We start from the raw sequence: 19,299 nt of genomic DNA, 5'->3' as shown, positions 1-19,299 counted from the left end.
CTAGAGAGGGCCTTTTGAATCTTTGGGATACTGAATGGGGAGCTGGGTTTTTATCAGACACTGAATTGTCAGTTTTGTCTGACTTTTCACAGGTTCACCGGAACAGCACAGTGCGCTCTGGCTGTGATGTGAACCCCTCCTGTGCACTGTGCGGCTCAGGCAGTGCCAGCACCACGCCTCCAGAAATCCACTATGAAGCCCCTCTGTTGGAACGCCTTTCCCAGTTGGATTCTTGTGTTCACCCGGTTCTAGCATTTCCAGATGGTAAGAAGGTCTACATAATATAAAGTCTAATACGTGAGACTTAGAGTGTTCAAAGTGAAAGAAAGTCGGCCAAGATTCTGGTACAACCCCCAGGTACTGTCAAGGTATTGCTGTCAACAAAGTCTTCTCTTAGAATTTTGCAAATAGATCTCCCGGACCGGAATGTGCCACTAAAACATTGCAGCTTGCTAGGAGAGAAATTCCCCTAACACTTCAAATGGTGAGGCTAGGACAGTTGCCTCCAGCTTGGAGCCTGGTCTGTTATACAGAGTCTGTCTTAAACAGTGTATTGCCTGTGTGTGCCATGATGTGAAACAGCATATGGGCAGTGCTGCTAAGTTGACCCACCTGATAAGCCCCCGTGTCTGCCAGTTTCCTCTTCCACCTCCCTTTTCGTAATCGCTTTTCTCCCACTGTGTGAAAGTCATTCCTCTTACCCATAGTGAGTCTTGCTGTGGGTCTTGCCCCCCAGAGTATAAAAACCTTGGGCAGTAGGGACACCAAAGGGACCATTTCAGAGTTCATGGCTCCTGAAGAAGAATCCTGTGGGAATTAAGTAAAAGAAAGTTTTGAATAAAAAATAATGAAGACGGAGGTACGTTATTTTTTCGTATATAACTTATGGCAAGATTCTCTGCCCTTTCTGTCACCTTAGAATAAATATTTAGAGAATTAATAACTTACACCTGAAACTAACATATTGCACGTCAACTGTACAGTACTTAAGTTTTAAAAAGAGAAAGAATTAACAACTGAAATTAGATTTTACTGTGACTGTAGTCTGGTTGAATAAGTAGGTGTAAAAGATTTTTTTTAGTTAAGGTAAATATTATATATGTACGTGCTGAGGTGTTGGTATAAGGTATCTTTAATGCAGGTAGTATTCTAGAAAATACAGCCTTTACCACTGTCTGAGTTTATGATTTCCTTAAAAACTACATTTCGGAATTCCCCGGCGGTCCAGTGGTTAGGACTTCATGCTTTCACTGCTGAGGGGCCCGGGTTCAATCCGTGGTCAGGGAACTGAGATCCCACAAGCCTCATGGTGTGGCAAAAAAATTTTTTTAAACAAAATAAAAATTACATTTCAAATGGTGGGGGTACATGAGCAAAAATGTTGAAAACTGTTCTATAGACTACAGGAAGCCAGTGTTTTCATAATCTGGATTTGTTTTGCAAATAATCTCATGATCTGGCCCCGACCTACAGAATGTAAGCATTTCCTCTTGAATCACTGTGTTATTTTATCTGTGTGTTATGGCTTATATGATGGCTGTTTATGACCTTATTTTCCATTAGTTAAATTTTAAGTTCTCTCAGGATAAGGAACCATGTTTTTCTTCCTGCTCTATCCTTCATAGCACCTTACAGATAGTCTGTACAGGTTTTTGAAAGGAGGATAACTAAAATAGGAGTCTGGGGAATGCGAATAACATGGGATGTAAGATTTACTTACTGGCATGAGAAGAAAACCCAAGTTTTTTTTAGCATCAGTAGTATATTGTCCTTTTCATAAAAGGGCAGATACTAAATAATTCAGGCTTTATGGATCATACTGGCTAGGTTTAGTCTATGTTGTAACTAGGCAACTCTGCCCTTATAGCACAAAAGCAGTCGTAGAGCATGTATAAGCAAGTGGGTGTGGCTCTTTCAATAAAACTTTATTTATCAAAACAGTCATTACTGATAAACTATCCTGGAGAATCCCGTCTTCTAATTGATCAAACATTAGATGACTGTAATCCCCTCATTCCTTATCTGTTCTTCAAATGACTGGATTCTTTCTTGGTCGCCTAAATCTGTTGAGCTACTCCAAGCCTTACTATCATGACTCCCTTCAACTGTAAGAAAGTCATGGTATAATATTCTTGCTGTCACATGACTTCTAGTAAGAGTGGAAATATTCAGAAAACTTGAAACATATGGATAGCAAGCTAGGCAGGGGTTTAGGTCAGGAGTGGTGGAGCAGTAAATAAACTTTAGAACATAATGAGTAGAAAACACTAAAACATTTTCCTCTGTGCTTCAGCTTCCAGAGTCATTGACATTTACCCTTTCTTGCCATTTGGATTATAACTTATATAACTTAAGATAATATTTGTATAGTGTTTTATAGTTTACAAGCACTTTTCTTATACTTGTTTCATTTGCTTCTCTCAGTAATCTTGTAAAGTTACTTCAGTTTTACAGATCAAGAAATAGACTTAGAGAGGTTGTGGTTTATCTCAGGCTACATAGCTAATGTAGAAGGCTCCAGAATTCAAACCGAGGTCATCTGATACCTGTCCTTCTTTTCACTATAGTTCATGTTTCTCCCCAGCCAGGATATTAAGAGAAGTCAGGTTTCTACCTGTTTCCAGACTCTAGCTACAGACAGAGACACCACGATGATTTGGGAACATTTCTTGAGTTACTCTCTCAGGATTGCAATACTGAATTGTATGGTCTCATATTTGAATAAAGAAGGCTGAAGCCTATAGTTATATCTGATTCTGACAAGGTCTCTTCCATACTCATTGAATGTCCGCTGATAAATATGTTGATCATTCCTTTGTCAACAGTATTACCATGTATAATTGGGAATTCTCTCTCCCATCCCCCAGTCAGATATGCCCAAAACACCTGCCTGGCACCTCCTGTTCCATCATTCAGCATCTCTACAAGGAGGTACCCATTCCCAATTAACACTCTCTGTTCTTCTGACTGCATCGTATCTATAAATCTGACTGCTGCCCTTACACTTCCCCACACCATTGCATTCCAAGCAACTATAGGTAGCAAATGAGGGGGAAAGGAAGGAGACCCCTTTCTGTGGTCTCTGTGGTCTTCATTTTCCTGCCTGCCATTTCTCTGTGTCTGTCTGTCTTGTCTCCCCCACCACTTTTTCCCCCTCCTGCCTTTCCCCCTTCTCTCCCCTCTCTCTCGGACACACACACACACACACACACACACACACACCCCACACGCCCACCCCCACCTACCTACCTACCTACCTCCTAACCATGACATTGCAGTTTCGACAAGCGAGTTGGTCATTAAACTCTACTTATGAGACTGTACAGGGGAATAGTATATATACCAAGTACAGTGATTAACATATCTGCCTATGGATAAATTAGACTTTCTGTGGGTTGATTCGGGGACCTAATTAGTGTATCTGATATTGTGACTATCGGGATAATTTTGACTTGATCCAAACAACTGCCACATTCAGAATGCTATCTATTTGTAAACTGGAAGATTCCCAGGGCCACAAAGATGTGAATAGCACCTCCTAAAGTATTGAGATTCCCCAAATATCTTTGTGTAGAATAGTGAGTAATGGTGAAGACTAGCAGCCAGCACACCTGTGTGGGTCAAACATGTGCTCCAGACCTGACTTCTGGGCCACCCCTTTGCAGCCTCTTCTCTAGAATATATTTAAAGATGGCAGGACTTCCAACTTTTCATTTTCGTGTAGAGTTTTACTAATGTTTCCTAACCAGTTTGTGTACTTTGTGAGGATGGGAACCAACTGCAGCTCTTTTTTTTTTTTTTTTTTTTTTTTTTGCGGTACGCGGGCCTCTCACTGCTGCGGCCTCTCCCGTTGCGGAGCACAGGCTCCGGACGCGCAGGCTCAGCGGCCATGGCTCACGGGCCCAGCCGCTCCGCGGCATGTGGGATCCTCCCGGACCGGGGCACGAACCCGTGTTCCCTGCATCAGCAGGCGGACTCCCAACCACCGCGCCACCAGGGAAGCCCCCAACTGCAGCTCTTAATCTTAGAGTTCTATCTTCCATCTTGCCATACCTCAGCCACTACCATTAATTTGAGGAACTACTGCCTGACTGGAAGGTGGAGACATTAGGGTGTGATAACCCTTTAGTACTCCAGAAAGAGGATCTTGTTTCCTTATTACCTCACTTAATCAAGCCAGTTAATCCTGAGCTTGAAAGGCAGAGGATGTATAACCTTGGGGAAAAGAACGTTTAGATTTAGGTTTGTGCTTAATAAGAGCACCACCTGCTGGCTGTGAAGATCAGGGCTCTTTTGAGAGCGCTTGCCAAGACAATTAGCTGTATACATGAGGCCACTGCACCTTACCAGCAGGAGGAGCAAGTGAGCATTACAAAACACCACGAGAAAGTGTTCTTGAGAAAATGGTGGAAAGTAATGAGTAAAACAGGTTAATCTTGGAGTGTCAGACCCTGGTGGGCCTGAAGTTCAAGTCTTTTCATTTTGTTTGAGGAAATAGTAACCTGAGGTGATGTTTCCTGTCACTGATGTGCACTTCAAGGATCTGCACCTTCCTGTTTGATAATACACTTTAATAGCCATTACCTGTGCAGGTGTGCATGTGTGGAGTCCTCTAGCTGAATGGGTCCCTACTGTGTTCTCTTCCATTTTTACAACTCTTTGCTTACTTTCAGGTCCTCTATATTCAGTCTGTTTCAGAGTTGTAGCTCTGTAGATCCCAGGTGTTATTGCTCAGAACAGGAACTCAGACCAGCAATTCCTAAGAGATATTTTTGTTCACTGACTTGGGGGTTTAACTGAGTTTCTCTTTACTCTTATATGAAAGCAGTTAAAACACAGCAAACTTCTAGCAGCCTGAGTCCCTTAAACAGTTTGTTACTATCCCTAACTGCTTACTCAGTGGGTTTATAGGGGAAATTGTTCTTAGTTCTACTTAGTACCTCAGCTCCAGAGCACAAGGCAGTAGTGGTCTACACTTGTGCCAGCTTCCACTTCAGAGCATTTAAATGAGGGGAGGGGATTAGGAGTGGAGTTTTAGTTGAAGACTCATTGATTTAACATGTTAGAGTTGAGAGACTCAGTAGTCATCTGGTCTAGCAATAACATATAAATGTCTTCTTTCTCTTGTGCTTAAGTCGAATTGATTGATGGTGTCTGTATGGATTTAATTAACTAATTAATTATTTGAGATGGGTCTAAGGTCTTGGGGTACAACAGAAAGAATGTTGCGAGTAGCCTGTGCCTGCAGTAGACAAAAGAGGAGAGAGCTAGAGCATGTGTGCTAGGATGTTACCAGCTCTGATCAAGTCTTGCTGCCTCAGTTTACAGATGAAGAAGCTAAAGCCCAGCTAAGTGATTTGTTCTTGTTTTCTCCCTGCTCAGTGATGGGACGAGGACCCGTGTCTAGGACTACTTATTTCCGCCATAACCATATCCTATTTCATTTTCTCCCTGGCTTAATTTTCAGGTTTGGGAGCACAGTGACCGCGGAAAATAAAATGAAACTACTATGCTTTTGTAGTCCCATTAAACAGCCTTTGCGGGCTTCCTTGGCAGTCCAGTAGTTAAGACTCCATACTCCCAATGCAGGGGGATCGATCCCTGCTCAAGGAAGATTCTGCATGCCACGTGGCACAGCCAAAAAAAAAAAAAAAACCAGCCTTTGCCAAGGGGGAGTAACTCTCCTGCTGACCAAGGGGTATCCTGGGATATAGGGGGAGGTGCTCTCCCACTCCTTGAGCCTTCTTTATGCCTGCAAGCTCGGCCCAGCTTTCAGAATTCCTCTAGACGATGCTTTATTTCCTATATACTTTTCCCCAACCACTGTGAGTTAGAGCAAGGAATTTTTACCATTAATACCTCTAAACTTAATTCTTACTTGGGAGATTTTTTTTTTTTTTTTTTTTTTAACATTTGACCTTTGGGGGATGGGAAAATCAAGCCATTTTATTGAGGGCCTTGGGTGGGATCTGAGGGTTGGGAGTACAATGAGCTCTGATATCGTTGGCCTGGCTGAAAGCTGATATATTTATGTTAAGGGTTGGGATAGGTGAATTTGTTTTTAAGTGTAGAAAAGAAAGAATGATTATGGGAAAAAATTTCAGAAGACAGTACTGTTCTCAGAGATGTATCTTGTTCTTTGAAGTGTCATGAAATACATGGTCTATGCTATAGGAAGGAGTTTCTTTTTTACACTGCAGAACTCTTCTGAAAAATATCCTGTACTCTCCAGTTCCTTGGGAATAATTTGAGACATTTCACCCCAGAATTAAACTGCTCCGTTCTCTGGGCCAAAGAATAATTTCATGGTGTAGTGGCTAAGAGTATAGGTTTTAGGATTTTACAGACCTGAGTTTGAATGTTGCTTGTTACTTACTAAACTGCGTAACCTTGACAGTTAATTCACCTTTCTGGATCTGTTTTTTAGCTTTAAAGGGAGCATAGTTATGTTTACATCATGGAATTGTTACGAAGATTAAGTAATACACAATGCCAGCCACAATATAATGGGTTTAGTAAATGTTCATTTATTCCCCTCTTCTTTGCCCCCCTTCCTAGCTCAGATTAAGCTATCCTCCCTGGGCACCAAAACCCCAATAATGTTTAGAAAATACACTAAATAAACCTCTAACAATTCTGAGAAAAAGAAGGCATGCCATTGGTGAATAGAGTTTGGAGTGATTTTTGAAAGATGGAAAACAAACAGGATAACTGAAGAAATAAAACTAGAAAAAAGGAGAGCCCAAAGCACATGCTTTTGAGTAAACTCCTATGGGGTAGGAGCTGGTAGGGGAAGATTCTTTGCCCACCGTGAAAAAGGACACAGAAGTAAGGATGGGACCTGGGCATTTGCCTGGGTGATAAGTTTGGACTTGTTTTGGAATATAGCTAGGTTGGATTTTTCCCCTTTTCCATACAGCAGTGGTGTTTCATTCTGTGCTACAGCAGCGGGTATGGACTCGGGGGCTGGGACCTTTTTTTTTTTTTTTTAATTTGTTTTATTTATTTTATTTCTGGCTGCATTGGATCTTCGTTGCTGTGCCTGGGCTTTGTCTAGTTGCAGCGAGCAGGGGCTGCTCTTTGTTGTGGTGCAAGTGCTTCTAATTGTGGTGGCTTCTCTTGTCGCAGAGCACGAGCTCTAGACATGTGGGCTTCAGTAGTTGTGGCATGTGGGCTCAGTAGTTGTGGTGCACGGGCTTAGTTGCTCCATGGCATGTGAGATTTTCCCGGACCAGGGCTCGAATCCACGTCGCTTGCATTGGCAGGCGGATTCTTAACCACTGCGCCACCAGGGAAGTCCCAGGCGCTTGGACTTTGACTATGTCCCAGGTGGTTAATGATTCCCAGGAGGAACTGGGAGCTAAAGAGAGATGTTCTGGTCTTCAGATTAAAAAGGACCATGGAAAGTTTTTCAGAACCTTGAAAAAAGACCCACACCTATATCCATGGTGGTGAAGTTTCAGAATGAGACTATAAAAAGGAAAATGTAAGTTTCAGATTGCCACTAGAGGTTCTACCCAGAATAATAGGACAAGAAATAGAAATAAAAGGCATACAAATTAGAAAGAAAGTAAAACAGCTTTTTGTAAGTGACATACTTGTGTATGTAGAAAATTCTAAAGACAACACAACAACAAACAAAAACTTAGTAATGTATTTAGCAAGATCACAGGATACAGGTCACTATATTAAAGATTACTTACTGTATTTCTACATACTAGCAGTAAACAATTATAAATTGAAAATTTTTTAAGTGCTATCATGTATAATGTCATCAAAAATATCAAATTAACAAAATATGTATAAGAACTGTACAATGGGGACTTCCTTGGTGGTCTAGTGGTTAAGACTCCGCACTCCTAATACAGGGGCCCAGGTTTGATCCTTGGTCAGGGAACTGGATCCCGCATGCTGCAACTGAGACCTGGCGCAGCTAGCTAAATAAGTAAGTTAATTAATAATAAAATTTTTTTAAAGAACTGTACAGTGAAAACTACCTAACACTGATGAGAGAAAATTAAAGAAATCCTAAATAAATGGAGAGGTGTACCACGTTCACGGATTGAAAGACTCAGTATCAGAGTTCTCCCCAAGTTGACCTATAGAGTACCACAGCAAGCTTTTTCCCCCAAAAAAAAGTTTAAAGGAAGAAACAGAACACCTACAAGTGAATGAGCCAGATTCCGTCTTATTGGCGACGCTGTAGTAACAGCTTTAAAGTCTGAGAGAAAACTGGTTTTAATCTAGAAATACTGTTTCTAAAGAAATTACTCAAGGCCACATTCTTAGGAAAATAAAAGAGGAAACTAACAAAAGGGGAAGATGCTAGAAGCAGTGGTGAGCCCCCAAAGAAGGTACAAAAGTATAATTAAGTCTAAAAGATTAATTTATGATATTGGATATTAACTAATCCACTTAAAAACCTAGGTAATCTCCAGGTGGGAGGTGGTGAGGGTCTGGAGGAAGGAGCGGGGAGAATAGTATAGTTCTTATTTAGGGGAAGATGTATACCCAGTACAGTGTCTCATAAAATAATAGACGGTAAGTAGTTGTTGAATGAATATATCCTGATTAACTTTATGTTGATAGAAAGAAGTAGGTTGAAACATTTCAGTTTCTAGAAGAATAAGAACAGGATGTTTATCAATCTTTCAAATAAAGTTAACAGACTTAGTGGAACACGGGAACAAAGAAAAGTTCATCAGTCTAACAAAAGGTATTTTAGATTTTTTTGTTTGGAACTTGCAAATAAAAGGCAACAGTGACTTGTCTGTGAATAAAAGAATGACCTTCAGTAAAGTTACAATAAACAGATCTTCCACATGACAGTGCTTGCCCTGCTTGGGTCATCCTGCCACTGGGCAAATAAAAGAAGGGTGCAGTGTGGGTCTCGCTCACCGGTGAGCCAGAGTTGCTGTGAACACGCCTCACTTCGTGAGAGAAGAGCCCAGAGCCCAGGTGTCTGGACTAAAACTGCAGTGTTTTGTGTTTCTTGCAGATGTTCCCACAAGCCTGCACTTCCAGAGCATGCTGAAATCTCAATGGCAGAACAAACCTTTTGACAAAATCAAACCTCCAAAAAAGTTTTCACTTAAGCACAGAGCACCCATGCCAGGCAGTCTCCCTGATCCAACTCGTAAAGACAGGCACAAGTTGGTCAACTCCTTCCTGACAACAGCCAGTAAGTTTCAGGGGTCCAGAGAGTCCTCCAATTACTTTCCTGTTCCTTCTATGTTCTCAGGTTACTGGTATGGCCATGGCACTGTGTCGGGGTTGGGAGAAGCAGTTGACTGATGTAAATTCAGCTCACAGTCTTCTTTTCCTACTTGTCTTAGATGCTCTCGGATGGACTGTGAAAGCTATTCCAGACACCATGTATCTTGGGGCTCAGTGAACAGCCAGCTGTGGCATGGCGTTGGGTCCATCTGGGGGCAGGCTGTCTTCTGTAGTCTGGTGTCACATTTTTTTCTGGTTGAGAGCCCTGTGGGCTCCCTGGCCTGTTCTGGCCAGTGTGTTATTTGCCAGAAACTTCAGTCCCAGAGGACTGTCCTGCTGCCCTGGGTGTCTATCACTGACCTAGAGAGAACTCAGGAGCTCGGAACTCAAATAAGAAAAGATTGAGAGAAGGTGTTTCACAGCTCTTTTTCTGTTCCCCTCTTCAGAGCTGTCCCATCACCAAACCCGGCCTGACAGGACCCACAGGCAGCACTTAGACGATGTGGGGGCCGTGCCTATGGTGGAGCGAGTGACAGCGCCCAAAGCAGAGCGCTCGCTCAACCCGCCGCCACCCGTGCATGACCCAAACCACAGCAAAATGAGATTGCGAGACCATTCATCCGAGAGAAGTGAAGGTAGGGCCAGGCCCGGCACCTCTGCCTTCGTTTGCACCTGCTCAGGGCTTTCTGGGGCAGCCTGGGCTTCTTCTAATTGCCCTTAGCTTTGTCCTTCACTTTCTAGGAAGGCAGAGTGCAGGTCACGCCTTACTCTGTAGCAACCTCTGCTCCATCCCTACCTCCCGTCAACCAGTGTGCTTCATCTTTTTATCCTTTAGGCTTAGAAAGCATTTTTGCCTTTACTGCATATTGCTGGCATTCCTGGCTTGTGCTGGAAGTAGAGCAGGTTGAGGTAGCCACGTATTCCTCTTTTCTGTTGACTTCTGCAGTGTTGAAGCATCACACGGACCTGAGCAGTTCGAGCTACTTGGCGGCCACCCACCATCCACCACACAGTCCCTTGGTGCGACAGCTCTCCGCGTCATCAGACACCTCTGCACCCACCAGCTCTAGTCCACAGGTTACAGCCAGCACGTCTGTAAGTACCTGCCTGGAGTTGGGCAGCCCCTCTGCAGTGACAGCTCGTTCCAGTGGGTCTGGAGGACAGTGTAGACAGAGGGTGGTAAGGGCCAGGGCAGTTACGGGGACTCGGCTCATCTTGGCGTATTTGTCTTTTTCACGCCAAAGTGGTGCTATTTGAGCCTCCGTTACATTGTTTTCCTTGAGTTGTTTTTCACAGTAGAGATGGATCTGAGCTGAGCCAGCCATAGAAAGCTTGACGCAGAGACAACCTCTTGGGTGATCTATGACTATTCAGGATGCGTGGGACTAAGTTTCGCACAGAACTCAACAGTATCATGACTCTGACTCTGTCGGGCTAAGTAAACACGAGAGGAGGGATAAAAGAGAGACGCCTGTGGGCACTGGAGACGTTTGATTGCCTTGTTTTTACTCTCCTGGGGAGTGGAGCTGGAGTGCTGGGAATAAACACCGGGTGTGTTAGGGTGCTTGCAAGGGAAGCGGGACATAGAGCCCATGTTTTTTAGGTGTACAGAGCAGAATTACAGATCCAGCAGGCCACGCTGGCAGTACTGACATGTAGTATGCGCATAACGGCAGGCTCTTTGGCCCCTGATCAGCTTTTGCGGTACCACACTCCACCCCGAAAGCTGTTTGCATGGCCATTCCAGACACACGTTCACATTAATATCATTCTAGTGTTTTAATTCCTCAGTGTGTGCCTCCTTGAACACATATACCCGTAGCTGCTTTGTAGGACCCCACTAAAAGGGTCCTTTATATAGTAATAATAATAATAATGGAGATAGTAAAAAATAAAACGATACACCGTAATGTTTGTTGTGTCGGCGCCGAGTGCATTATGTGTGTTACCTCATTCAGTCCTTTAATGAATGCCCTTTGAGGTGTAGGTGGTATAAAAGATTCCCGTCTTGTTGGCAGAGAAACTGAGTCTTTCCAAGGTTAAGTAAGCTGCGTAAAGTGAGGTGACTTGTGAGGATATAATTGTGATTGAAACCCAGGCAGTCTGACTGCAGAGCCAGTTCTCTTACCATCATGCTGCACAAAGTGAGCCTAGATTGGGGCATTACAGACATGACTATACAGGTGCTTTGAAGCCCCTTCAGAGCTTATATCAAGAAACTTCTAAGCCCACAAAATGTGCTCACTGAGCTCCTGCGATCCAGTAGATATTCTTCACATTGTTGTGTCTTTACTCTTTAAAAATCAGAGTCTTGGGCTTCCCTGGTGGCACAGTGGTTGAGAGTCTGCCTGCCGATGCGGGGGACGTGGGTTCGTGCCCCGGTCTGGGAGGATCCCACATGCCGCGGAGCGGCTGGGCCCGTGAGCCGTGGTTGCTGAGCCTGCGCTTCCGGAGCCCGTGCTCTGCAATGGGAGAGGCCACAACAGTGAGAGGCCCGCGTATCGCAAAAAAAAAAAAAAATCAGAGTCTTTTCCAAAAGACCTCCTTGTTCCTCCCCTCCCACACCCACAGATTTTGTGTCCACAGGTGGTGTAGTATCTATCGCTAACTCAGTTGTCCATTAGTAGGGGGTCTCAGAAAAACCAAACTGTTTTAAAGAGGCTAATTCTAACAGAAGTCTTCTCTGAGACTTGGTGAGACTTCAGTATTTTTTCACCTGCCGCCCTCTTGTGCCTGGAGAATGTAAACTTAGGCCTGGATCACTTGAAATTTTTACTTATTGTCTAATGAGTACAAATTTTGTATATAGCACTGTGCTGACCCTTAAGGCTCTTGCTGCCAGATTTTTTCAGAGAATCTGGATTTATATAATAGCAAGAAGAGTGATAGGCCAGGTAGTTAAAATAAGGTAGAGAAGCTACCAAGACACTGGAGAAATGGTGGGGGAGGAGAGGGATGGGGTGTATGTGGTGGTGCTCCCACAGAAAGCTACAAGAGCTGATAGATGCACCAGGATCACCTCCATGGCCTTTTTTCTTTTCTTTCTTGGAAGCCCTGGATATTCTGACTTGGTAGTTAGAAGAGAGGGGGCGCTGAACCTGTTTTTTCTTTTTCTTTTTTAAATATACTCCTCATCTTGCGTCTGACGTGCAGCCAGGTATGGGAACCACTTTCCATTCCCATCACCTGCCCTCCACCTCGTTCTAAACAGGAGAAAGTAGTTAAGTTAGATCAAATGAGTGCCTTATGGAATTGGGACATCTAAATGTAGGGTGGGAGCTGGAGCCTGCTGAACCCCACAACCCGCTCCTGTCCCTTTGCCTCGAAGGCACTAACAGCAGGCCCAAGAAGATTCAGGGAAAGTACATACCTGTTTCTGCCAGCAGTTTCACATTCATTCTTGACCAAGATCTAGGGAAAGCTATCTCTTGAGGCTTTCTTAAGGTACACTTCTTGTAGTGGGGTGTGTCAGTTCAGCAGAGATGTGGCAGAGGCCTTTGGGTGTGAGGTCACTAATCCTTAGCCAGGCAAGACTGGCAAAAGTCTCTTCAACCATTTTGGTTAACCAGTTACCCTAACTTTGTGAAGTCAGTGACCGTCTATTCTTACAAACAGAGGAGGAGACTGAGATGAAAAGGACATTGAGCTAACCTGAAATCCTAGGTGATAGCAGCTAACATCCTGGCCCAGGAAACACTGCCTTTCACCATTTTCTGAGAAGGTCCCGAAGTGATACGACGGCTCAGTCATAGATCCCCCTCTAGGAACAGAGAGTAGAGAGGTCGGCTGTAGGGAACCACCTCTCCCCCATCTCCCTGCACCCTGGGCTGGCCGCGCTTGGTGGTGTGGGTTTGGATGTAGCCTCTTAGTTGTCTGCAGCTGTATTGTCACCATGGCAGCATGTTTGTCATCCCAGTGTTTCGCTCTGGGCTCTCTCAGCTCAATCGCCAGTGTCTCTGTTTCAGGGCAGGGTGTTTGCTGTCTGGGCACAGGCAGCTCATGGACATGCCCCTCCATCTAAGAAACCATGCCCTTTGGCTCCCTGCTTTATTCCTCCTCCGGTCTCCCGCTTGCTGCAGATACCCACCTCCTCCTCTGATACTGGATCCTTGTTAGTCTTCTTTCCCAAGAGTTTGATCTTAACTTCCTATAGGAGCGAATTTCCTTTCTCCAGGAGCGTGAGCTGTGGAGCCAAGGCTTCTTCATCCGTTTCCCTCCACTCGTCTCTGTTGGTGTAGCTAGAACGCTCTCAGCTCTTTCCCTCAGAATAATAGCCAGAAAGGGGAAATCACATAAGGGCTGAGCAGATGGTGGGTACAGATTTAGCTGAAGAGTTCAGATCTACGAGAAGGAGGTGCTTCCATGACAACCAAGGTTAGATGATCCATTGAGCTGGGCCTGTCCTTTTGGGCATCTTTCAGGGTAGGGGAACTCACCTTTTTAACCTGAAGAATCACCACTAGGCGGAAGCATTGCTTTTAGGATCCCCCATGGGTCTGTGTCATAGACAAAGATAAAAGGGGAAGCAGAAAGGAGGATTTAGTTGGGGGGTGGGTTGTTAATAAGGCTGTGCGTGGAGGAGTAGAAACCGTGGCAGTTGACTGAAGGCCCCAGGATACCCACCCCTGTAAGCCTCAACAGAAGTCTCTTCACATGAGCCCATGAGGAAAGAGGGTGCGAGTGAGACTTGTGGACGGAAGGTACTCCTCAGGACCACGTAGTATTTCCCCTGAGCACCTTGCTGTTGGGGGTCTACCTCCTAGGGGCAAGCAGCTGCTGCCATCCCTGCCTGGGCCCCACCCAAAGACCCAGATTCCTGGTTCTTGGTGATCCTGTTTTAAATTTCAGATGTATGATTTGAGGTATGTGGAATTGTTCCTCCCTCTTACACTTGCCTTCGTCTTACAGCAGCCAGTAAGGAGGAGGAGGGGAGAGAGCTCCTTCGACATTAACAACATCGTCATCCCAATGTCCGTCGCTGCGACCACCCGTGTAGAGAAGCTACAGTACAAGGAGATCCTTACTCCCAGGTAGAGGCCCCGGGTGATGGGCTCTTCTTTCTGGTCTTCCTGTCATTGCCCCTTTCCCTCTCCTCTGGTCACTGAGCTTTGGGGCCTAGCCTTGGCTGTTGTCTTCTCTTTAAGAGAAGGTCTGCCTGATCAGAGTGAAATTATTATTTCTTTACATAATTTTCTTCCATTATATGAGCACCAACCAGACCACAGGCCACAAACTGGCTATGGACATGTTTTGTTTGATGCATACAAATATGTTTTAAAATATTGAATTTGTTGTTAGCATCAAAGCAAGATTTCACATATGAATGTTTATTTCCAGCTTTTGTGGATACATCAAAAGATTGGGCAACCCTGTATATGCATTCCCATGTGGTAGCAATCAGCTGGTGCTGGGTGGTGCTGGTCCCCTCTAAACAGGTTCTTTTGCTTGAGTTTGTCGGTCTCCCAGCTCTAGTCCCGCCCTCAGCCTGCTTCCCCTCTTTCTGCCCCTTGTGCGCATTTGAGTGTGGGACCTCTTAGAGAGGCCCCAGGGCTAAGCAGGCCCAGCAGAGAGCAGTGTCACTTGCAGGTGGAGAGCTCTCGTTCCTGCACGGAGGTACTTATCCTGCCCCAGACTGCCTGCCATCTCACAGTTGTTCCTTCCTGGTTTTGCAGCTGGCGGGAGGTTGATCTTCGGTCTCTGAAGGGGAGTCCTGACGAGGAGAATGAGGAGGTAATGGCGTGGGCCTTCCCTCTTAGAAGAGCACACACACTCGTGGGTGCACACACTGCAGATGCCTCAAGACCTGTGGTGGGTGTCAAGTGCAAGCTCATTGTATTCCTGTCCTGACCAGGAAGAGCCTAGTGTGGGGAGGGGATGCTTCTAGAATTGGTCTACATGCTTAAACTTGACTTCCTGGAGGAAAGAGGGGATCGATGAAGATGCTCTTTTGCAGATCGAGGACCTGTCTGACGCAGCCTTCGCCGCCCTGCATGCCAAATGTGAGGAGATGGAGAGGGCTCGGTGGCTGTGGACCACGAGCGTGCCACCTCAGCGGCGGGGCAGCAGGTGATGGAGCAGGCACAGGCCTCCAGGGCCTGTGGAGGGAGGGTCAGCGGGGAGTTGGGACCCTAGCTGTGTCCATGGAGTTGCCACTTAGTTGTTCTTCGTATTCATTCCCTGTTGATGGCTGAGAGTGCAGACGTTCTGTGGTGTGTGTTGGGACTGATGAGGGTGTAAGCAGTCAAATGCTGGACCCTTGCTGAGTGGTGACTGTCCAGTCCTAACAAACTCCGGTGATCTCCCGGGGTCCAGGAGTAGGCTGTCTGTGGCATTTGGAGGCTGGTTGGGGGTTGTAGTGATTGGATTAGAGGAGCTTTGGAGGCCTCACCACAAGTTAACCTTCCTTTGAACAGTGGAGTTTGATTTTTGTGGTCTTGCTTTATTTGGAAGAACTGTCCTACCCTCTCTGCCTTCAGTGTTACAGTGAGAAGCCCTCAGGATTCTCAAGTAGAAATATTTAGGGCTCTTGTTTTTGCTTTTTTCTTTGCCTACAGTTTTCAAAGTCTGGGCTAATTCCCCTTCCCCTGTGAATCCACTGGGCACTGAGCCAGGGATTACCCCCAGCGTTGTTCGGCCGTGGCCTTTTCTTGGGATGACGGGCGTACACAGCTCTTGGATGCCGTGTTGTGTGCCTGCCCGTGTGCACAGCAGTGGGAGAAAGTGAGGGTCTGTGGTTCCTAGGAGAGAACTGCTGGTGTCAGTCTGCCTCAGCTCCTCTGGTTGGGAACCTTTTTTCATGCCTCCTCCCCAACTCAAAAAACAAACACATAAGAAATTCCCTATTACCCAGGCACTCAGATTTGCGCTTCTTGGTATACAGGTCTTACAGGTCATCAGACGGCCGGACGACGCCCCAGCTGGGCAGTGCCAACCCCTCCACCCCTCAACCCGCCTCCCCTGATGTCAGCAGTAGCCAGTCTTTGTCTGAGTTCTCCCACGGGCAGTCCCCCAGGAGCCCCATTAGTCCAGAACTGCACTCGGCCCCCCTCACTCCCGTGGCGCGGGACACTCTCCGACACCTGGCCAGCGAAGACACCCGTTGTTCCACACCAGAGCTGGGGCTCGACGAACAGGTGAGCAACGCTGCCTTTCCGTGGGATTAGCGGGGTGGCGGATGGGATTGTTGGGGGACAGCACCTGCTCAAGGTGTATCTTCATTTTATGGATCCCCCCTCCCCCCCCCCACTTTGAAGGGGACAGGGGACTGAACTTGAAGTTGACTTTCTGAAGGTACCATGGAACTGGCCATCGTTAAAAAGTTGCCCACTCTGATCATTTTCTCTGGGCCAGCCCAGGAACTCTAGAGAGCCTGGTCATGGCCTCCAGTCCGTGTGTCTGGGGAGGGAGGCGGGCTGGGGCTGGGTCCTCACCAAGGCGTCTTGTCTGTCCGCAGTCTGTCCAGCCGTGGGAGCGGCGAACCTTCCCCCTGGCCTATAGTCCCCAGGCAGAGAGTGAGGACCAACTGGATGCACAGGAACGGGCGTCGCGCTGCACTCGGCGCACCTCAGGCAGCAAGACTGGCCGGGAGACAGAGGTGGCACCCACCTCGCCTCCCATCATTCCCCTCAAGAGTCGGCATCTGGCGGCAACAGTCACAGCTCAGCGTCCAACTCACAGATGAGTGGGATATGAGAATCTAAACAGACTCACTATTGGCATTAAAGCTTCAGAAATCTCTGCGTTTGATATTCAAACATCATATGCCGAAAATTTTCACAGTTTTTAGTGAATTTAAGGAATTTAGATTCTACTTTGATCATTGCTTTCTTGTTTTGATTTTTGTTTTGTTTATGTTTTGGTTTCCATGTTTTATCGTCACACACCTGAGCACTTCCTCCAGTTGGCAAACAGTTCAGGATAAGACCTTGCTGGCCTGGTCCTGGCACATCCTCTGCACTGTTGAATCACTGGACTTAGCGATGTTGGATGATCACCCCTCTCGCGCGCCCCTGTGGGCAGGGTGGGACAGCCAGGTGGGCAGAGGGAAGGGAACCTCCAGCTCAGCATCGCCCCCTGAGGTTAGGGTGGGAGAGAGCAGTGTGCTCTGGGTTCGTACCCCGTCCCCTCTGTTGCTTGGCTCAGCTCCGGCCCTTCCGGCTGGGTCCCCTTGGTCGTCTGTGCTGGAGCACCTCCACCAGAGCCTCTTGGCCTGAACCGCCAGCTGTTCTCACCCAGCTCTCAGCTGACAGAATGGCTTCCCCTTGTCACCCAGGTCTTGGAGACCTGTTCTGGGTTTCCTCTGTATTCGGTCATCTCTGTTCTGACTCCTTAACTGCGGTAACCTGGCTGCGGCTGCTCAGGTCCCCATCCTGCGCCTTCGTGTCCTCTCACCTGCTCTCGCGCACCATACACACACCCACGCACACAGTCCTTCCACTTGGAACGTTTTCCCCCCCTGACCTGGTCTATGGAGGTGGGGTTAGGACTACTTAACCTCTCTTCCCACTCCCCTGCAGACTCTAGGGGGTCTTGGAAATGAGCAGCCATCTCTCCTGTATAATTCTGTTTTCACTGAGTCGTTTGATCATGTTTCCCCACCCCCGTCCAGTTCCCTGTCAGTGTCTGTCAGGTCCTTCCTCTTTTGAGCTCCCTCGCCTGTGGAACACTGTCTGGTCCGAGCTGTGGTTCCCATCACTCCCCATCACCCCCCGGGTTAACCTTGTGCCTGTCTCATCTATGATCACATCACCAAAAAGGGGGACAATAAGGACTTCTTTTTTTTTTTTTTTTTTTTTTGCCATTTTGTAATCGTATAAAAATAGTAGACAAACTGCTTAATGGTTGGGGTTTTTTCACAATTTTCAACATTAGTGATATTTTTTTTTGATTCTGTTTGCAAGTTAAAGGGTTTGTCATTGTTTCTTTAAAAACAATAATGCACCATATCCCTATGCATAAAGTGCTTCTTCTATTTATAAGGTTGAAAATTCTGAATAACCCTTTTAGCATTGTAAAAAAAAAAAAAAGAAAAAAGAAAAAAGAACAAAAAAAACCTTGTATTTTGTAAATATTTTCTTTTCCTGCTTTGAGCTGTGTATTGGCAGCGAAACATGTAGCTGTCTTTGTTCTATAGAAATGCTTTTCTTCAGAGAAGCTGATCTTTGTTAATGTCTTGATTCTGTTCGCAAAGCACAGACTAGTGCTTAAAAAAAAAGGAAGGAAAAATTGAAAAAAATAATAAAAAAAAGTTACAGAATGTTGTATGTATGCCAGGCCCTTCTTGTTACTGGACATGGTACTGGTGGTGGCTGAGGAGCCTCCCTGAGGAGCAGTTCTCTGGGTCCTCCGACTGGCTGTGAACCTTGGGAAGTCTCCGCTGTTTTCTGGGCACCGGGCAGGGTCCTCTGATGGTCACCAGAGAGAGAGAGTGGTTCTCACCGGGGCAGGGGTAAGAGACGCCAGGAGGAAGGGCACCTTCGTAAATCGTCTTTTTTTGTTGTTGTTGGATGTAAGTAATTGATCCACTGCTCTTAATGTTCCTTCCTCTAGTGAGGCCGGCCAGCATTGTGACATTTTTTAATCTATTTTAAATTGCTCTTTAATGGAGATTTCACTTTGCATCATCCACCTTTTCTGGGGTTGAGGTCACTGCAGACATGTATATACTTTGCATGGAACCTGAGCTGGTTCTCAACAGTTTTCTTCTGAGGAGGCTATGCTTGGTTTTCTTTGTACAAGATGAATAAGTAGGCAGGCCTGCGACTCTCTTTACTTCCTTTTCTCCTTTTTCTTTTTTTTTTTCATAGCAGTCAAGTTGACACAGCCAATGCAGCTGCCTTTCCTGACTATGAAACCTACGAGTTCTGAGGTAGCATTTCTCTTTGGCTGTCCTGTTGCTGCTTCTATAGTTGCAGTTAAGACCTGCTCTACTTAAGCTTCTGCCTGCAGTGGCTAAAGCACAGCAGGAAAAGCTGAGAAAAGTAGTATTTTGAAACTGTATGAAAAATCAGAGGCCTGAGTGTTACGACCTTGACCTAATTATTAAGGAACAGTAATATGATGGGTTCTGCTCTGTTTTCCTTT

At 45.9% G+C, this 19,299-nt stretch overlaps 1 protein-coding gene across 3 annotated transcripts in view; it reads left to right on the top strand.

The window, feature by feature from the left end:
* KANSL1 (KAT8 regulatory NSL complex subunit 1) overlaps nucleotides 1-18,457 on the top strand; it is a 174,610-nt gene extending 156,153 nt beyond the window's left edge. For 2 of the 3 annotated variants that reach the window (XM_082603432.1, XM_082603433.1), the window contains 9 exons: nucleotides 93-264; nucleotides 8,999-9,181; nucleotides 9,663-9,851; nucleotides 10,163-10,311; nucleotides 14,125-14,246; nucleotides 14,889-14,946; nucleotides 15,170-15,282; nucleotides 16,097-16,349; nucleotides 16,670-18,456. In XM_082603432.1, coding sequence (XP_082459558.1) covers nucleotides 93-264; nucleotides 8,999-9,181; nucleotides 9,663-9,851; nucleotides 10,163-10,311; nucleotides 14,125-14,246; nucleotides 14,889-14,946; nucleotides 15,170-15,282; nucleotides 16,097-16,349; nucleotides 16,670-16,897 — 1,467 coding nt within the window. In that variant the 3' untranslated portion in view covers nucleotides 16,898-18,456. Of the gene's footprint in view, nucleotides 1-92; nucleotides 265-8,998; nucleotides 9,182-9,662; nucleotides 9,852-10,162; nucleotides 10,312-14,124; nucleotides 14,247-14,888; nucleotides 14,947-15,169; nucleotides 15,283-16,096; nucleotides 16,350-16,669 lie in introns of all 3 variants that reach the window. The other variant, XM_082603434.1, reaches the window with a different exon arrangement.
* The last annotated feature ends 842 nt before the right edge of the window (nucleotides 18,458-19,299 follow it).

This window comes from Mesoplodon mirus (genome assembly GCF_964341445.2).
Source record: "Mesoplodon mirus genome assembly, chromosome: 18".
In the NCBI taxonomy this organism is placed as follows: domain Eukaryota; kingdom Metazoa; phylum Chordata; class Mammalia; order Artiodactyla; family Ziphiidae; genus Mesoplodon; species Mesoplodon mirus.
This window is presented reverse-complemented; position numbering and strand designations above follow the sequence as displayed.